The 19082-nt window shown below is 33.8% G+C and overlaps 2 protein-coding genes across 12 annotated transcripts in view; one reads left to right on the top strand and one right to left on the bottom strand.

Annotated features, from left to right (window-relative positions):
• The window catches only part of TIA1 (TIA1 cytotoxic granule associated RNA binding protein), a 43641-nt gene extending 26713 nt beyond the window's left edge, over positions 1-16928 (top strand). For 7 of the 11 annotated variants that reach the window (XM_072635280.1, XM_072635276.1, XM_072635279.1 and 4 more), the window contains 8 exons: positions 1062-1149; positions 4128-4203; positions 5875-5983; positions 6400-6495; positions 6602-6686; positions 10852-10975; positions 12020-12165; positions 13218-16928. In XM_072635280.1, the coding sequence (XP_072491381.1) occupies positions 1062-1149; positions 4128-4203; positions 5875-5983; positions 6400-6495; positions 6602-6686; positions 10852-10975; positions 12020-12165; positions 13218-13371 (878 nt within the window). In that variant the 3' untranslated portion in view covers positions 13372-16928. Of the gene's footprint in view, positions 1-1061; positions 1150-3588; positions 3641-4127; positions 4204-5874; positions 5984-6399; positions 6496-6601; positions 6687-10851; positions 10976-12019; positions 12166-13217 lie in introns of those variants that run through there. The other 4 variants (XM_072635281.1, XM_072635277.1, XM_072635275.1 and 1 more) reach the window with 2 other exon arrangements.
• Positions 14643-18136, bottom strand: LOC140520876 (transmembrane protein 256-like). The gene has a single exon (XM_072635286.1). The coding sequence runs from the start codon at positions 18102-18104 to the stop codon at positions 17763-17765; it is 342 nt and encodes a 113-aa protein (XP_072491387.1). The 5' UTR covers positions 18105-18136; the 3' UTR covers positions 14643-17762.
• Between the last annotated feature and the right edge of the window lie 946 nt (positions 18137-19082).

Here is a 19082-nt window from a genome sequence, read left to right as displayed (position 1 = left end):
TCTGAATCCCTTAGGATAGTAGCTGATGCTTTAGAAGTTCTTTATCCAGCTAAAGAAGGGGCAAAATAATTTACTTCCTTGAGGTCATCCTTGATGTGTGCTACTCTTTACCCAGATCTTCAGAGTGCTTGAGTTGCTTCTAAAAACTGAGTTTCCCAAATGGCAACCTGAATGTGTTGCCTAAGGCCAGCCACATGGGGATAGCTTAAAAAGAAGTTAATTTAAACTTATAACTTACGTGTCCATTTCTAGAGTGTTGATCAAACTCTTGTGTACATAGTAAGGTGTTGTGTGTTTTTTTTAATAAGAATGTATTTGTAATTAAAATATCTTGAGCTATGGGAATCTTTATTTCTCTCCAGTGCATTCTTTAATGACTCTGACATAAAGTTGAAGGGATTACTGTTTTCCTTCTGTTGCCTTCAGTCTTAGTTCACTTGCACATGGATTCACATAAACTGAATGGTGTAATGGCTGGGCAACCAAAACTTGGCTTTTGAGAAAACTGTCAAATACTTTAACAGCAAACTGTTGCAATGCAAGGTATTTCTTTGATTGTTCTTCACAAACTGTGGTTAAACCAAGTGTTATTATGTAGCTAGGTTTTGGTATCTTGTCTTAACTGAAACATTTTCCATTTTTTACAATACCACTATTCAATTTTAATTTATAAAGCATTATGTAGTGGTTAACTGAGTTAATGTGAATAATTAACACTACTCTGAGAACTGTTATTCGATGTCTTTTTTGCAGAATTTAAATGAACTCATAGCATTTTGTATTCTAGAATAAGTGACTATGACTATAACTAAAAATATCATGTTCAACTTAAGTATATAATAATAACTTTTAAAAAACAAATCCTTGCTGTAGTGTCAATGAGCAGTTATTTTAAGATTATGATAGGATTTATATGCTTAGATATAGAGCTGTGTTTTACTTGTAATTGTCTGGAAATTACTTCATATCAGCAATATGTTAAATTTGCTTTAAATTTATTTTTCAGACTTTGAAATTTTATTTTTCTCTTTACCTCTCCCTTTTTCCTTCCCCCTTGTAAGATCATTTCCATGTCTTTGTTGGTGATCTCAGTCCAGAAATTACAACTGAAGATATAAAAGCGGCTTTTGCACCATTTGGAAGAATATCGTAAGTAACAGACGGCAACTTAAACTTCTATTACTTAGACACAAGCTTACATAACAATAAATTGAAAATGATTCTTGATTTTTAGATTTAAATTATAACTAATCAGTGCAAAAATATTAATATACATGTTCTAGTAGCAGTGTGCCCTCTTTATATTTGTAATATATAAATCTTTGGTCTTCAGTTATTTATAAATTCTTATGTAGTATCTTTTTTTTAAACTTGTTGGCTGTGTTATTTTACTTTTTAACTGTGTTAAGAGATTAGGTATCTTGTTTGATATCTGTATTAACTTTTTATAGACCAGTTGGAAGTTTTATTTTGGCATGCATTTTTGTGTGAAATAGTAATAAAAAACTATTAGTGAACATATTTAGGAAAAAAGTTTAGTTACAAAACCAAGCTTTTTTTTACTGTTACAAAAGTGTATTAATATTTCATAAAACCCCCATGTTTGCGTTTTGTTATTGATCGTAATTTAAACCTTCATAAAGACAATTAGTTTAGGTAGCAGTCAAGAAAATACTTAAATGTTTTGCAAAGTATTTTATTCTAGTATATTTGCATAGTTTGAGTTTTATCAGAATAGTTAACACAAAGGTTTTCTCCCTTTGTTTTGTCATTCCATTCAGTCTTTACATTTAGCTAAATTTTTTAAAGTAATTCCATTCCAAGTATGATTTTTCTTCATGGAGAACAATAATGATGAGAAATTGAAGATTATTGGAAATAATTGGTCCTTTAGTGCAAGAGTCAGCAAATCTGGTCCACTGCATATTTTTGAGCTGGTTCATAGCTCATGAACTAAGAAAGCATTTTCACTACCTTTGAGGGGGTAAGAAGCTAGGTTTAAAAGGCAGACAGCAGATTAAAACTATATGCTGAAAAACTTCAAGGTGAAATAAGAACTTTATAGTTTATAGTAAATTGTAGCATATTTTAAAAATTGCATTAAAAATCGCATATCTAAAATTTTCCTTTTAAGAGCTAACTTTTTATTGCCAAGTTTATTCTTTGATTATCTGAGTACTGGTTAGGAAATAAGGTCAAGTTTGAATTCCTTGTGTTTCTCTCAATCTGTTTTAGGGTCTGGAAATAATAGCAGAGTCAACTGTTTTGCAATCAGTCTTTACTTATTCTAATATTTACTTCGCACATTTCTCTACTCATTTGTCCCTTACATCTCAGATGTGAATAAGGTGAATGAAACTTAAATTGCTTTGTTTCATTCCTTCTAGTTATTCAGATAAAAGTCTAGGTAGAGGAAGAAATTAAAGCCTTTTTTGTGGTTGTTATTGTTGCACTTTATACCTTATTACAAATTATCAGGAATTAGTTATATTTTAGGGCTAACACAAAATATAAATTTTAGTCTCAACTTGTAGAACATCCAGCCTTTAGTGGAACATAAAGTAGCTAATATTAATGAGATTTTTTCATTGATTTCTTTATTGGAAATACGATGCTTAGTTTTTTTGTGTGTTTTTAAAAATTAGTTTTGCCATGATTTTTCTTAAATTAAAATTTACATAAGAAGTGACAGTGAATCTGACAGCTTTTTTTTTACACCGTGCAGTGTACAGATTTCCTAAATTTAGAAAACATTTTTCAGACAGTTGGTAGCATATTGCCTACTCTCTCACCCCCTTTACTGAAAATAAAAATGTTCCTCTTTTTCTTTTGTCAGATTCATTCCTTTTTGAGGGTGGAAATAGGTTTAAATTAGGAATTAGATAAAGTATAACTTTGGTATAGTATTTAGTTAAACTACAAAATTGAGTGCTTTGTGCACAGAAATGTAAGATTAAAAGGATTTTTAAATACCAAAAAGTGACTGACAATAGATTTTCCTTTTAATAGCCTTTTTTGTCAGTTCATTAGCTCTAAAAATGGCACACATGTTAATTGGAGTGATAGATATTAACATGTAGTACATGCATGGTATTCTGATATGTGTTTTTGTGGTGAGAATAGCCTGTTTTGAAGGTGTGTCATGAGAGAACAAGCATTGTAGCATACCTGGCTAACTTAAAACAGATTGCTTGAGAAGTACAATTTCATTCCAGTTTTTTGAGGTATGGAGTTTTAGCTGTCATAGCTGGGATTTTACTCAATCTCAAATAATAGGGCTCTGGTTATTTTGCAGAGTATCTCTGAAGAATGTGGACAGAATTGCCCTGGCTAACTACAAGCTACGGTTCACAGTGGATAAATGTTGGAGTTCTTATTTATTTTCTGAATTTTATAAAATTTGCTTTTATGTCTTGTAGTTTCCAATCAGTCCTGTATGATTACTGTTTTAAAATGCAGTTTAAAATCTTAGTATAAAATTTTAGTGTGTAATTTAAACTGAAGTGTTTTTAGTGTTTATTTTTCTTCAATAATGCAACCATTTCTGAAAATGTCAATTTCTCAAAATTTACAGCTGCCCACAGTCCAAAAAGGGGGTAACGAATTGACCTGAGAAAATTGAATTCAGTTAACAGGCGACGTATGCCTTTTTAATTCCTATTTTTTCCATTTTTTCTATTTTAACTTTTTTTTACTGAGTAGGTAGATTGTGTTGGTAAATAGAAAGTTATAAATTTGCATGGTTAAAGAGAGCCATTCATCTGATGTGCTAGTGAGCAATAAGTGGCTTATTTAATGTGAATAGCTGCTTTGACCATGCCTAGTGCTTAACATAATGTAAAAAGCATATTGAACTACTGGGAATCAACTTCTGTAAAATATTTGCATATATTTGAGAAGTTAATGATTTGCATGTTTATACAATTTGTTTAATTTACTGCTACATGAGAAAACATTAAAATTTATAGTAGAAAAAGCAAAACTTGCTTTGACTATTTTGCTGGTGTGTTAAAAGGGTCACTTTAATGATGAAACATGAAAATAAATTGTGCGTGAAGCTCACACTTTTCTTTCTGTAAGAAAAATTCAATTTGCAAAACTGAAATGCTGATTGCTTCTGATTTTAGAGACGCTCGAGTTGTGAAAGACATGGCAACAGGAAAATCAAAAGGATATGGCTTTGTTTCCTTCTTCAACAAATGGGTAAGTTGGTGAAGCCCAGAGTTATTCTGACAGTTGAAAGCCTTAAAAATTAGGAAGGCCTTGGTTCAAATTCTGCTTCTGACATATACTGACTACATAAAGTCAGGACTCTTTTTGCTCCCAAGTACATAATCATCTAAGTATAAAATTTATCTAGTACCTGTCCCTCATTTTTCCCATTTTATCTTAAGATCATTTTTAGCTAATAGTATTTCACCACAAGGTGTAGAGGACCTTTAAATCTCATTTTTATCATTCATTTATCAAGAAGTATATGTTGAATACCTATTATATACAAGGCACTAAAAAAAAAACTAAAACAATCCCAAAACGAGTTGTGGGGAGATCTCAGGGAATGAAATTATTGTCTCAGATAAAGTTTATATCGTTTCTTGTGACTTTAATTTGTTCATCCTTGTACTTGATTATCACAAGTTGTTGAAAAAACTACTAGTAAATTTTGGCTCAAAATAGTTATATTTGACAACTTTATGTCATTCATTCCAACCAACACATTATACTAGAATTATTATATAGTTTATTATCCTTAATAGCTTTGTTTTCCCATTTGTTTTCCTAATAGTTTTTTTCACGCGATATCATGAGATTTGGGAATTCAGAGAAGAAAAAGTCTGTGTTAATTCTGCTGATATTCCATATGGATAAGAATATTCACTTAGGGAAATTAAGTCATTTCCTTGTAATGAATCCTTAAGGTCAAATCTTAGTTAAATTATTCTGGAATTTTGTTCCTTTCATAAAAGGATGCTCTAAGCATGCCTCTCAACAGCCCTGTGAAGTAGATAGTGCAAATGTTCTTATCCTCATTTTGTAGCAAAGAAAACTTGAGATTCAAGGAAGTTAAGTAAATTTATAGTCATATGGCTAATAAGTTTTAAGAGCCAGATTCAAACTCAGTTTGATTGCTTGATTGAATGCTCTTTCCACTGTACTCTGTTGCTTATATAGTAATGTCTTATTTATGTTTCTTTGTTATAGAATACTTTTTATTCTGACTATTTTTAGTGGAAATAATTTTTTTAAGTTACTGGATTTCTCTTTGCTTTATATACTAAACAAGTTAAACCTTTTTTGATGATGTCATATCATGATGAATGTAATGATAACCCTCAGTGGCTGTTGATGTTTAGAGTTGTGTGTTGCTGGATCAGATTCTTTCTCTAGTTCTTGTGTTTATGGTTAGTTGTATCTTGTGCTTCATTGTCATGTCTGTCAGGGAATATAATAGTTAATATAGTAAGGTTATTGTTTTATGTCATTATGTTCTAAGTGAGGAACTGGGGCCTTTCTAGTTCATGGAGCTCCAGAGAGCTTGGTCACAGGGATCTTTTCACTTCAGGTTCTAGACTAGTCTTCTACTTTGTGGTTGTCCGAAATGTGACTTATACTTGCCCTAAACTCTTAGAATTGTTAGAAAAGTGTAAAATATAGAGTACTATGTGTGCACGAGCTTTTATTATTATTAAGTTTTTATTCAAAGACCTTATGAATTAGCTCTATGGTTTCATTTTCCTTTGAATATTTCTTGCAGTAATTTTTCTTTGTACTTCTGTCTATAGATTTTGGGTAGGCATGGTTATGCAGACCGATTGAATATTACTTAACATCAACTGATACATTTTTGTTTTTTATATTGGTTACGGTAAATAGGATGCAGAGAATGCCATACAGCAGATGGGTGGACAGTGGCTTGGAGGAAGACAAATCAGAACTAACTGGGCAACCCGAAAACCTCCAGCTCCAAAGAGTACATATGAATGTAAGTGTGTTAGAAAAGTCAAAGAAATGTAGATTTCTAGGGAAGAAGGGAAACATAATAGATTTTAAATGTCACAACTGCTCTTGGAGACTTATTCCCTAACTAGAAAAGCAAACCAAGGCTAGTTTTTAAAATGCTTTTTTTTAAAAAAATTTATGGCGTTGTTATACAAATACTAGTAATGTGATATTCCTAATTTCAGGTCTCTTGCTTAAAAGTGAAGGGAAGATACTGAATACTTTTGTAAGAGTTTAGGGATGTGGATTAGTGAAAATAGAAATAATGTAATGAATACATTAAAATGCATTCATTGTTACAAATGAAAACTTTTTCTTAGCATTTTACAGTAATATTTATGAAATTTAATATCAGAACTTTCTTTTCTCCTCCTTTCTTTCCTCCCTTCCCTCCTCTAGCAAATACCAAACAACTGTCTTATGATGATGTGGTAAATCAGTCCAGTCCAAGCAACTGCACTGTGTACTGTGGGGGTGTTACTTCAGGCCTAACAGGTATATTATCTAGCATGAATCAGATTGATGTTTTATGATTCAATTTGGAATCCAAAGAGGAAAAGTATAGGATTTTTATAACCTAGATCTCATTTTTGAATTATAGAACAATTAATGCGCCAGACTTTTTCACCATTTGGGCAGATAATGGAAATTCGAGTCTTTCCAGACAAAGGATACTCATTTGTACGGTATGTTTTTATGTTTTTTGTGGGGTTTTTTTTTTTTTGGTATGGTTTCTTTTTACATTTTCAAATAGATTTTCTGTGAATTTAAGATAACTTCAATATTAAATCATCCAGTGAAGCTAATTTTTTTAGTTGTCCCTACACTCTTTCATCTGTAAAAATAATTTTAAAACTTTTTCAATCAAAGAAAGAACCTAAACCAGTTACATTGATGCATAAGATTTTGTTGTAGGTTCATAGAATTTAAGAGTTGAAAGGGACCTAGAAGTGAGTCATTTTACAGATGACAGTGGCACAAAGGATGTCCATGGTCATGCCTCACTTGGAATTGAACCTCTAAATGGCACTAAAGTGTCAATAAAAATAAAGTGTCATTAAAAATAAATTGTGTCATAAAAATGACACTTTTTTTTTTTACTATAACCAAACTGTCTTCTATCCTTTCCAGCAAGGATCCTGTATGAAAAACATTACCCAGTAAGGTCAGACTTTCAAAAAAAAGAAAATTTCTTTTTTGAAAGAAAAAGAACTAAGGACTCTTATGTTATTCCCAAAACTCAGCAGTAGGGGATTGGAAGGTGTCTCCAATAGCTACAAATGATAATACATAAGACCAATGTGCAGAAAGATATTTGGGCCTATAGTACGTAGCAAGAAAATTTTATCTCTTGATAAAGATATATCAAGCTGAGAGAGCTATTTATAAGTAACACTGAAAAAAAATCAGGGACTATACAAAATTCCTTTTGAAAATGAGATTTTGCCTTGGAACAAATTTTCATTCATATTATTTGCTTGGTGGAAAAGTAATTTTGCTGTCTGTGTAATATAACAAAATTGATTAACAAATGGTCTAAAAATTTGGCTTCATATAGATGGTTTTATAGGTGATTTCACATCATTAAGCCCAAATTATTTATGAAAGGGGAAGTGTCAACATCAGGAAAGTTGTACTTGTGTGGATTTGCCAGTGCAGTTCAGTGTGTGTTACGTATTTAATGGTCTCTTCTCAGACCTCATCTTTCTTGCATTTCTGAAGTCTTTGATATTGATGATCCCCTGTGTCTCCTAGATAGTCTTTCTGGGTTTTTTATGATACTTTCTGTTTTTTTTCTTCCTATACTTGTGATTGCTTTTTCTCAGACTCCTTTACTTGCTAAATATTCACACCATGCTCACTAGCTGATGGTGTGCCCCAAAACTCTGTCCTTGGATCTTTTTTCTCTCTTTTCTTTCTCCCTGGGTGACCTTATCAGTTCTTAGGGGTCTACTTGTCTCTTTTTAGATGGCTCCCGCATCTATATTCAAGCCTTAAGTCTCTCTTGCAAGCCTCCAGTCTGGTAGCTTCCTGTTGGACTGTCCACACTAGATATCTTGTCAATATCTTAAACTCAACCTCATCCATTATCCTTCTCTTTTCCCTGTCCCACCCGCTCCACCCCCAACTCCTCCTCAGGGCCCCATCACCTCTCTAGTCACTTTGTAATCTTAGTATTTTTACTTCTCACTCGATCACATAAGCTAATTGGTTTTCAAATCTTTCTGCTTCTGTGTCAGCCTCCTTATACGTCAGTCCATCCTCCACATAGCTTCTAAAACACTTTGGCTAAAGTACAGACCTGACCATGTTATCTCCACTACTCAGTAAACTTTAATGGTTTTTTCTAGAATCACATGTAAGCTGCCCCTTTTGGCATTTTAAGCTTATCAAACCTGACTCCATACCAGTTGTTTCTCTGAGATCCAGGTAGTCATATACCCTCATACAATGTTTTATCTTTCTGCCACTTTTTTAAAAATTAATTTTATTTTCAGTGTTCTACAATCACTACCATATAACTTAGATTATTATTTTTCCCTCCCTCCCCCCTCCCTTCCCCCTCCTTCCCCTAGACGGCATACAATTTTATATAGGTTCTTCTCAAATATTTTTATTAAATACATTGTCACTATAGTCATACTGTGTAGAAGAATTAAATTGAATGGGAGAAATCATATAACAAACTAAAGTGTAATACACGCAGAAAAAAAAAATATCTGCTACATTTTGCAATTGAATTCCATAGTTCTTTCTTTGGATGCGGAAGGCATTTTGCCTTAGAAAACCATTTGAAATTTTTTTAAGTCCTTGCATTGCTACGAAGTTCCAAGTCTGCCAGAAAACACTCTCACACACTGTGGTCATTGCTGTGCACAAAGTTCTCCTAGTTCTGCTCCTTTCACTCAACATCAGATCATATAAGTCTTTCTAGGCCTCTCTGAAGTCTTCCTGTTCATCATTTCTTATAGCGCAATAATATTCCATTACATTCATATACCATAATTTATTTAGCCATTCCCCACTTGATAGGCATCCCCTTAATTTCCAGTTTTTGGCCACCACAAAGAGTGCTGCTATAAATATTTTTGTATATGTGGGACCCTTTCCCATTTTTATGATCTCTTGGGGATACAGTCCTAGAAGCAGTATTGCTGGGTCAAAGGATATGCATATTTTTGTAGTCCTTTGGGCATAGTTCCAAATTGCTCTCCAGAATGGCTGGATCAGCTCACAGCTCCACAAAGAATGTATTAGTGTTCCAACACTCCCACATCCTCTCCAACATTTATCCTATTCCTGTTATGTCATGTTTGCCAATCTGATAGGTGTGATGTGGTACCTCAAGAGTTGTATTGATTTACATCTCTCTAATCAAAAGTGTTTTAGAGCATTTTTTCATATGATTATAGATATCTTTGATTTCTTCCTCTGAAAATTGCCTGTTCATATCCTTTGACCATTTATCAGTTGGGGAATGACTTGTATTGTCATACATTTGACTCAGTTCTCTATATATTCTAGAAATGAGGCCTTTATCAGCAACATTATCTGTAAAAATTCTTTCCCAAGAATTTCCCTCTGAATTTTGGTTGCATTGGGTTCTGCCACTCTTCTCACTCTTCTGCTGCAGACTGCTCTTTCTCTCCTTGCCCCTCCCTCTTAGAATCTTGAACTTTTTAGGAGTTCTTTTCCAGTCCCCTCAGCTGCTAATGTGTTCCTCTTTAAGGTTAGCTTGTATCTAATTTGTATAGGTCTTAATATATTTTGATATATGTATCTCTCTTCCCTGTTAGAGTGTAAACCTCTAGAGGTCAGATGTCTTTTGCTTCCAAGACTGGAACCTTAGAACATATGTTGAAGGATAATATAGAAACAGGAGGATGAAATGATAAAAGAGGAATTGGCTGCTGGCTGAACCAGTGAAAAAATGCCCAGTACTTGAAGTTAAATAATTACATGGTTTCTGTTTCCAGCTTTTAATCTTACTCCCTTAGGGATTAATTGCTTGTTTTTCTGTAGAGTATCCAGTTAATAAGGATAGTGGTTTCTTGTATTCTCAAGCATTTTCACCTCCTTTCATATGGGACATGTATATTTAAAGCAAAGTTAATATGAAGCACTTAAGACAGTTTTTATACATGCTTTGCTTTCTCAGCATCTGTAGTATTTTTCAGAAAAATTTTAGGAAATTATGACTTTCTAGGCCATTAGTATGGTTTGAAAGTATATTACAGTAAAGGTGTTTTAAATAAGTGATTTATCTTGGGTTAGGAACACTTTGCTGAGGATGACATTTTGTCTTATTCCTTTAGAAATAACTCACATTGTTGTTTTTAATCATAAGGTTATGATAGTGAGGTTAAAATTTTTAAAAAAAAGTGTGAAAAGCTCTTGACCAGAGGTGAGGGAGATCAAGTCATATTCTCTGGGCTTCTGTTTCATTATCATTAAGATTCCTTTCAACACAAATATACTATGATTTAATCCACTCTGTTTTAAGGGCTTGTGTGTTTTTTGACTGCTTTTTTTACATTGACTTAAAAACATTTGGGAATTATTCATCATATTTGCCACTGTTAGATAATTCTCCGTGCTTCTTCCTGTTTCCCATTCACAAAGGCCAAAAGAGCACAGTCCTTTGATAAGTGAAAATCACTCTAGAGAGACTAGATGGTCTCTAAAGTCCCTACCAACTCTGAATCCTATGGTTGTAAATATGAGGTCACTAGGAATCAATAAAGGAACATTTTTTGGAGGTTGGGGTTGACTGGCTGAATTTTAATTTTTAGATTTTATTCTTTATTAAGAGAAAATGTAATTGATGGTTTTTAATATTGTATTTAATAGGTTCAATTCCCATGAGAGTGCTGCACATGCAATTGTTTCAGTTAATGGTACTACAATTGAAGGACATGTTGTGAAATGCTATTGGGGCAAAGAAACTCTTGATATGCTAAATCCAGTTCAGCAGGTAAGAGAGTTCTTGATATTGGTATTTAAATTCTGGGCTATAAGGGTTACTTTAGAATAAATATTTGTTATTAAATCCTTGTTAATAGGCTTCTAGCTAAAATTATAGTGTATAAGGGCTGTTCCTACATGTATTATAGTTCCAGAGTGGTGTTTCATGGATTGCAGTGGTGACATGGTGAATGTGACCTCCTCAATTGACTCATGCTCACACAGTGGATTTAAAAATGCTCCGACAAACATAACAGGGTATTAAATCTTTTTTTAATACTTGATAGATTTATTCACATACTGTGCAGATAACTCACAAGCATGCTTGGGTCAATTTAAACAAAAATTGTTAATATATATTTATTAGGGCCTTAAAGTTGTCCTCCAGATTGCTGGTCATTATTCTTCAGTGCAACTAGTGGTTTAAACTTTGCACCATAGCACTCTCCTCTGAAGAGAAGCTATAGATGGAGCACAAAATAAGTAGGAGCTGGAATGTCCTGGATTGTGCAAGTATGCAAACCCAAATATAAATATATTTTCTAATTATAAATTAAGGGGTCATTATTTGCTTTTTGGAAAGTCAAATCAATCAGTTGAGTATTTGTTAAATTCCTACCAAGCCCTTTTATGTACCAAGGATTCCCAGTAGGATTCCTTTAAAGACCATGCTCCCTTCAGCACATTTAAAATATGATTGGATTTATAGCCCTTTCAGAAAAATAATTCATAAAGCATTCTACCTGTAATCTTTAAATCAGTCATCTCTGCTTTTTAAAAAAATATTATCTCCCTATACACACACTCAAGTACATTTTATTATTAATACAGTTTATACTACTACATTTCAAAGAGTCTGCACTTAAGAAGCTGAGCAGAAATACAACTTCACTTTATTAAGAACCACTTGCCAAATTCTAGTTTGTTCTCAGTGTGATAATGGCCCTTATGTATTGTGACTGAACGTAGCGGTTATAGTTTTTATGTTTAGATTGTTTCTGCTTTGGTAACTTCATATAATACTAACTTGAGTTGTTATAATTTTATTTAAAAGCAGAATCAAATTGGATATCCACAGGCTTATGGTCAGTGGGGCCAGTGGTATGGAAATGCCCAACAAATTGGCCAGTACATGCCCAATGGTTGGCAAGTACCTGCATATGGAATGTATGGACAGGCATGGAATCAACAGGGATTTAAGTAAGTATGTTTGCTGTTTTAGTGTTGGTTGAATAGGGGCTATTAGGGAGCAATTGTTCCACATTTAATGGGCATTATGCTCCTTTTACTAAAGCATAGCTACTATGTCAAAGTTATTGATTTTTGAATTACTTAAAGTTTTTGACTTGAAATGTTTGCTTTTAGAATTTTTTTTAACAAACATTGCCTTTATGAATATCTTGTTTTTATCCGTTTTGGCAATTTTTAATCATGAAATAAATCATTTCTTTAGCAAGGAATGGTAGCCATTCTGGATATCCTTGCTTTGCTGACAGTTGTTTATGGGTTTTTCCCCCTAACAAAAAATGTTCTGAATCCTAGAGGACATAGGAAACCACTTCTGAAAAGTGTTTATTTTGGGGATGGTATATATTTATGTGGGGGTGATGAACTATTTTGAGAAACTTTTCTACATTCTGTATGTGTGCAACATAAATCCCTTTACAGTCTCTTTCGGTCTAGTGAGATAAATTGTGAGATTAGGCTTTTTTCTTTCTGCAAATATAATGTAAGAAAAATACTTGAAATTGTAAAAAGAATGCCCTATTGCTATTTTTTTCCCATTAGGAAAACAGAATTCTAATTTTACATATGTAAAATATGATGACAATATTCTTTATTATTTCAAGAAGTTGAAAGATTTTTCTTTTGCCTGGTGTCCAAATGATATCCTCTGAGATAAGTGTTTGCTTTTTGAGTCTTGTGGTAAAATGTTTTAATTTTACTATATTAAGTTTATTACCTTTTCAGAATATGTTGTCTTATGATAGAATAATTCCGAATTAAGAATATGTGAAGTGATTCAGTACTCAAATTGGACATATTGAAATGCTTGCCTTTAAAAAAAAAGACCTCTTCCTTTTGCTTATCACAAAGTTTTATTAGTTCTTTGCCTGTCTTCCCTAACACATTTAAGAGCAAGTGAGAACACATATGTTGTAAACTTTGTCATATAATGTGCTTTTTGACACTAAATCACCTTTTTAATTAAGTGGCTTCTCTCCCTTTCCTTCCCCGTGTTTTCTAACCAGTCAGACACCTCCTCCTCCTCCACCACCACCACCACCACAGACTTCGGCACCATGGATGGGTGCCAATTATGGAGTACAGCCACCTCAAGGGCAGAATGGAAGCATGATGCCCAATCAAACTGGATATCGTGTGGCAGGTTACGAGACTCAGTGAGAAAGGACTACGGAATCTTAACACCAGTGGCTTGAGGCTACAAGGAGTGTAGTAAAGCCTTTGTTTACTTAAAGATTTATCAAATCAGTCAGTGCAAATGTCAGATACAATGTATTTATTTAAAAGAAATTCATTTTTTAATCATGAAATTACTTGTCATCCACATTGTTTTAATAAGAAACAAGATGCTGGATGTCTGCCAATTTTTGCCTTCATTACTGTTTTTGATAATGTTTCTCAGATCCTTGTTTGAAACACAATAAATGCAGGGATTGCTGCCACTTTTTAAAATTAAGAGGCAGAAAATTGCACAATGTCGAACTTTTTTCCACTGAAGTAGTGTGCAGTTCTAGTTTGCATTCCTAATATGATTTAAAAATGTGTAATATAAAAAAATGTACAAAAAGCCAAAACTGTGCAGAGTCTGAAAGTTCTTTGAAATCTTCAACTTGTGCACAATTCTGTGTTTTAGAAGAACAGGCATTGTCTCAGCTGTCCATCTTCACTTTTGTCCTGTCTGTCAGGGTTTTTAAATATAAATTATTAGTTTACATCATTTTGTATCAACATTTTTTCACAAAATTTTGTCTTGCCTTATTAAAGTTCTGTAAATTATAGTTACATGGGGAAAATGATGTTCAACCTTTTAAAAATTGCAAAACTTTCTCAGATGGATTGATAATTGCATTCATTTTGTGTTTTATATGAGAAGGTGCCTAGAGAATTCCCTGTTAGATTTGTTTTAAAGGATTTTTATCTTCTGTGATAAACTTTGCTGTGTACCAGGAAATATATATATATAAAACCATACTAAAGACAATTACCGAAATGTGATAAATTTCTATGAACTCCCCTACTCATTTCATCTGTCAACTTTTACATTTACATGTATTATTTCACTATCATGTAAAATATTTTAGCAAATTAATATTTTGCACAGTTAGCAAACTTTGTCATTTCCTTATTTAAAGGTATGATACAGAGTTGACATGAGATTTATATTTTACGTTTGCATGTCAGTATCAAATATACACTTTGGTAGTCTTTGAATACAAAGTCATCTGCTCTTATTTTTCAAAAATTAAGACAGCTGTAAGTAAAAAGGAAAAGCTATTCATGTACTGTTTTCTAGTTGTTAGATTTACTCAAGTAGAGTAAGTCACTTAATTTTAATATGTACGATTGTAGCTGTGAAACTGTAGAACACCCTTTATCAGGCACGGGGTATGGGAGCGCTCCAAAGTTTGCCTGAAGGACCAGCCGGGCAAAGCGGTTTTTTAAAAAAAATATTCAGAGGCCAAAAAAACCCCAAAAAAAGAAAAAAAGAGAAAGAAAAAAAAACAAACAACCTTATGATATCCTACCTCCTTAACCAGCCTTCAAAGAGGAGAGTCCTCAGTGTAATTTATGATCTTTTGGTACCTGCTTTTGTGGAGTTCCCAACTCACTAACTCATTCTGCATCTGTGTCTCTTTGGGATAGCTCCACATGTTCAGGGGGTTTTATCTTTGATGGCTTCATTCTGGTTTTTAAAGTTTCTTTTTAGTGCATTTCAAAGTCTTATGTAAGTCATGAGGGATTTTTTATTTTAAAATGAAGGTCAAGCTTGGTCTCTTCAAACCTCCTCTTCTTTGCTTCACAGTAGGAAATATTTGAGGTGGTGTGATCCTAGTATATACACATAGCATGTATGTGTGTGTGTGACAACACACATATATGTGTATGTATGTATGTATTTGTATAGTTTGGGGGTATCTTTTTTAAAGACCTTCAAAACTCCTGACGCCTTAGGGACAAGAAAGGCCTAAGGAATTTTAGTTTCTGGCCTATATCTCCAGGTAAGAGCAAATGACTCTTAAGCTGGTCTCTAAGCCAATAAATTGTAAAACTGGGGGCCAGAAAAGAATGTTCATAAGTGTTTAATTCTCTGGAGATCAATTCTATGCAGCTGTACTAAAAATGTTTCATTGAGTCACTGTGTGTTTTTTCAAGTGTTGGTACTTAAAAGAGTTTGCTTTATGGAAGATGCGTAAATTTTTTTTAAAATTGGAAACTTTATTTCCATGTTTAACTTTTGCAGATCAGGGCATGCAACCCAAAACAAAATGAAAATGAAATACTCTAAAAAATAAAATCAGGAAACTAATTTTAGATTCTTTGACTTATGTTTCTATTTAGACATTCATTATAGCATTCCATTTAAACAAAAATAGCTTTTACATCCTGCATATCAAGAACTGCAGGTTGAATTAATTACATAGATTGTAGATCTAGTGCCAGAAGGAACATGAGAGGCCATCTAGTTTAGCCTTCTCTTTTTCATAGATGAGTAAACTTAGGCCCAGGGAGATTGACTTGGCCAAGTTACCGCGGTAATATCCTTCAGAGGCTAGGGCTTGAACTCAGGTCCTCTGACTACAGAGATAATTGCTGTCTCCGCTACTGGGTTATACCTCCCTGATTTTGGATGTAAAGAGAAATCAGATTTTGTCATTTATTTTAACTATATAAAGTAAAAATATTACATTTGTACTTGATAACATAATACCAAAATGCTCAGCACCTGCTGATGGGAAAAAAGGTGGTCGATAGAATAACTGCTACTGCCTTACATCTTATTGGGAAAAGATTACTATTTAACAGAGTCTTGCATTTCAAAACCAACCTTAAACTGGATTTAAGCTTTCCTGTGGAACAAAGGAAATCATTCCGAGCTTCTTTTCATAATCTGTGGTATTTATATCAGGTAAGGAAATAAAGTGGTCAAAATATAATTTTTTAAAAATTTTGCAATATCTTTTGCTATCAACTAAAAACAATTTACTACTGTAAAGGATCCAGGGTGACTAACACTTAATCCAGTATTCCACCCCTCGACTATTTGGTTATTAAAATCCCTTTATATTTTTCCAGATGTCTGGGATGTTGTGAGTGCATGTGAGTGTGGATGTATGCATGTGTATTTTCAACAGTACTGTTAAGTCCGTTCATATACTTGATATGGGACAGAAGCTTTCAGAAATCATTGTTTGCATTGAGTGTTAAAAGCTTCCAAGTAAATGACAGTTATGAAATCCAGATGTATTCTTGTCCCCTGATGTTGGTAGCCTCTCCATTGCAAAGGGCTCTGATTCATATGTTGATTTTCTTTTATTTTTGTCCCTGTCCTTGTGTTTTTCCCTTTTTATATGCTGAGTTTTCTACTTCATTTGAAGAGAGAGACTAATTTTGCATAGGACCTTCAGTGAAAAGATAAATCAAATTAACAAGGATTAAGTACTATAGGGGATACCAAAGAAGTAGGAGACCTGGGGGCCTGTTCTCAAGGAGTTTATAATCTAGTAGGGTAACAAGATGTACAGAAATGTTACATGGAGCAAGGTAGAAAAATGGGAATATTTAAAAATCAGCTTCCAGTATAGCTCATTTTGTTTGCATTTGAGTAAATCAATGTCTTTTGACTCTTGTTTTAGGATTTCAGGAATTTAATTCCAGAACAATCAAGTATGTTTTTAAGCCATTAAGGACCTTAATAAAAATTGTGAATTTGTGCCTCACTTTACAGTTTCCTTGGCTTATTTTCTTTTTATTTTGGAGATCTTGCACATGTGGGAGGTGTAGCCAAGTTTACCACCTACTTTAGCATGTCATTTGATATTCAATTGCTAGTATACTTTTCTTTGAAAATAGCTTGCTTGGGTAGAGTATCACAAGTGGTAGTTTCAAAAATTAGGTTTTGCTAAGGTTGAATAGATGAAGAGGATATAAAGAATATCTTAAGTTGAAAGCTAAAATTACCCTAATAATAAGGTAAAACAAAATCAGCCAAAATGACTCATTTGAATAGTATAGCATTACTGTTAATTTGCGTTAAATTGGAGTAATTCTGTAGTTGAGATACTAAGCCCCTTCCTTAAGTTTCTCTTAAAGGCAGCAGTGACTTAAAAGTGGATTTTGTATGTTAATCTAGGCAGTTTGGAGGATTGGTCAGTTATAATTATGTTATCACTTAGAACTGATCAGCAGCAGACAAGTAGATTTTGCCCTCTGATTCCTGATGGTAGGGTCCTTCTACTTCTCAGTCTGGCTTATTGAAGAAGCTAGAAAAGGAGGGGGAAAAACATTCCAGGAAAGGAAGTCCTGTAATCAAGTAATGTTTTTTTTTTTTTTTTTTCTTTTTTTTCTGCATTTTATTTTTAATTTTCTTCTTACTCCCAATCTCCAAACAAAACACCGGCAAAGACTAAGAAATCAAGTTCCCCAGCGTACCATCTGATGTTGGTGGCTTCTCCCAGGAATAACTGGAGTACTCTGACAAAAACAGGTTTGCTGCTTCATGCCTAGAGGTTAGTCTGAAGACTGGTCAGGCGGGACAATGCAAGGGAAGAATATCAAAGAGCTAGGGCAAGCCAGCCAAGAATAAGCAGGGAGCCCCCCACAGGGGCAATTGGTATTGCCTTGGTGTCTCCTGTCAGTGCCTGGTAGTAAAAGCTGCCACAGAAGAAGGAGATCCCAGAGGTAAGCAGAGTCCCTGCCCAAATCGGCTTCCTACAGAGGGGAACGCAGAGCAGAGCCAGACTGTGGAAGAAGTGGTGCTTGTTGGTTTTCTCAAAAAGCTCCTTACGATACGGGTCCTGGATGTCCGCACCATGCGCCCCGTAAGTGGCCAACCCCAAGGCACTGGCTCCGGACACAGCGCCAAAGCGGCGAAAAGCAGCACCAAGTCCAGCCATGGCAGCAGAAGGTCACGAAATTTAGGAATTCCCTGTAATCAAGTAATGTTAACAATTTTTTGTTTTAAGTTGTGTGCCTGGTAAATTCTGAAATGAATCAAAACTAGCGTGAATACTGGCAACATTTCTTCCCCCCCACCCCACCCCCACCCCATCTGCTTTTAGCATTGTGGAAAATCCCCTCTTGATGTAGTTCGGCAACTAACCTGTAACTTAAAGAACTAAGCTTTCCTAGAGAATTGCCTCAGGCATGGAAAAATATGATTTGCCTATCTATGGTCATACAAATAGCTGTGTCAGTGGCACCTTATTTGAATCAGGTAAGTGTATGACTTTTCAAGGAAACTGCTTTACACATGATTCCACAAACAGTTCATTTCCGCTAAGTTTTTTTTTTTATGTTTTGATTGTTTTATTATCAAGTTTATTCCACAAAAATGGATGATACATGGACAGAATTATTTCATCCTATGGTTAAAACCCAATATAAGAGTAGATGAGGGACTTATGTTTGGACATGCAAAGATGTTTGAATTTGGAATTCAGGATCAAATTCAATTTTGTGTAAATTTGAGTTTCTTCTCCAGTTTCAACAGAACTTGACACTGAGCAAATAATATGCTGAGAAATTATATTTTTAAAAGTTTGGTGCAAATAAGAATTGGTTCTTTCATTTTAAATATAAGTGTAGCGCTTATGTAACAGTGCAGAGTGAAGCTTTGCCAGTTGATAGGGCAACTTAAGAAGAAACAAAAGACTGATGATGACAAGAGAAAGACTTGGTTCCTATTAGTTCTTCTGTTGAACCATCGGGAAATTTTCATGAGTAAAAGATAGTGAAACATCCCTAGCTTAATGTTTACAGAACTAATAAGGAGGTCTAAAAGCTCTTCAGGGGCATTTGTGATATTAATATCAATTATGGAGAGAAGAAAAATATATACTGAATTAAATTATTGGAAATTACAGAGATGAATT

Source organism: Notamacropus eugenii, chromosome 1 (assembly GCF_028372415.1).
Source record: "Notamacropus eugenii isolate mMacEug1 chromosome 1, mMacEug1.pri_v2, whole genome shotgun sequence".
Lineage (NCBI taxonomy): Eukaryota > Metazoa > Chordata > Mammalia > Diprotodontia > Macropodidae > Notamacropus > Notamacropus eugenii.
This window is presented reverse-complemented; position numbering and strand designations above follow the sequence as displayed.

Bases quoted from the DNA above. Each gene is read 5' to 3' on its own strand.
- LOC140520876 (XM_072635286.1), bottom strand. From the start codon at position 18,104: ATGGCTGGACTTGGTGCTGCTTTTCGCCGCTTTGGCGCTGTGTCCGGA.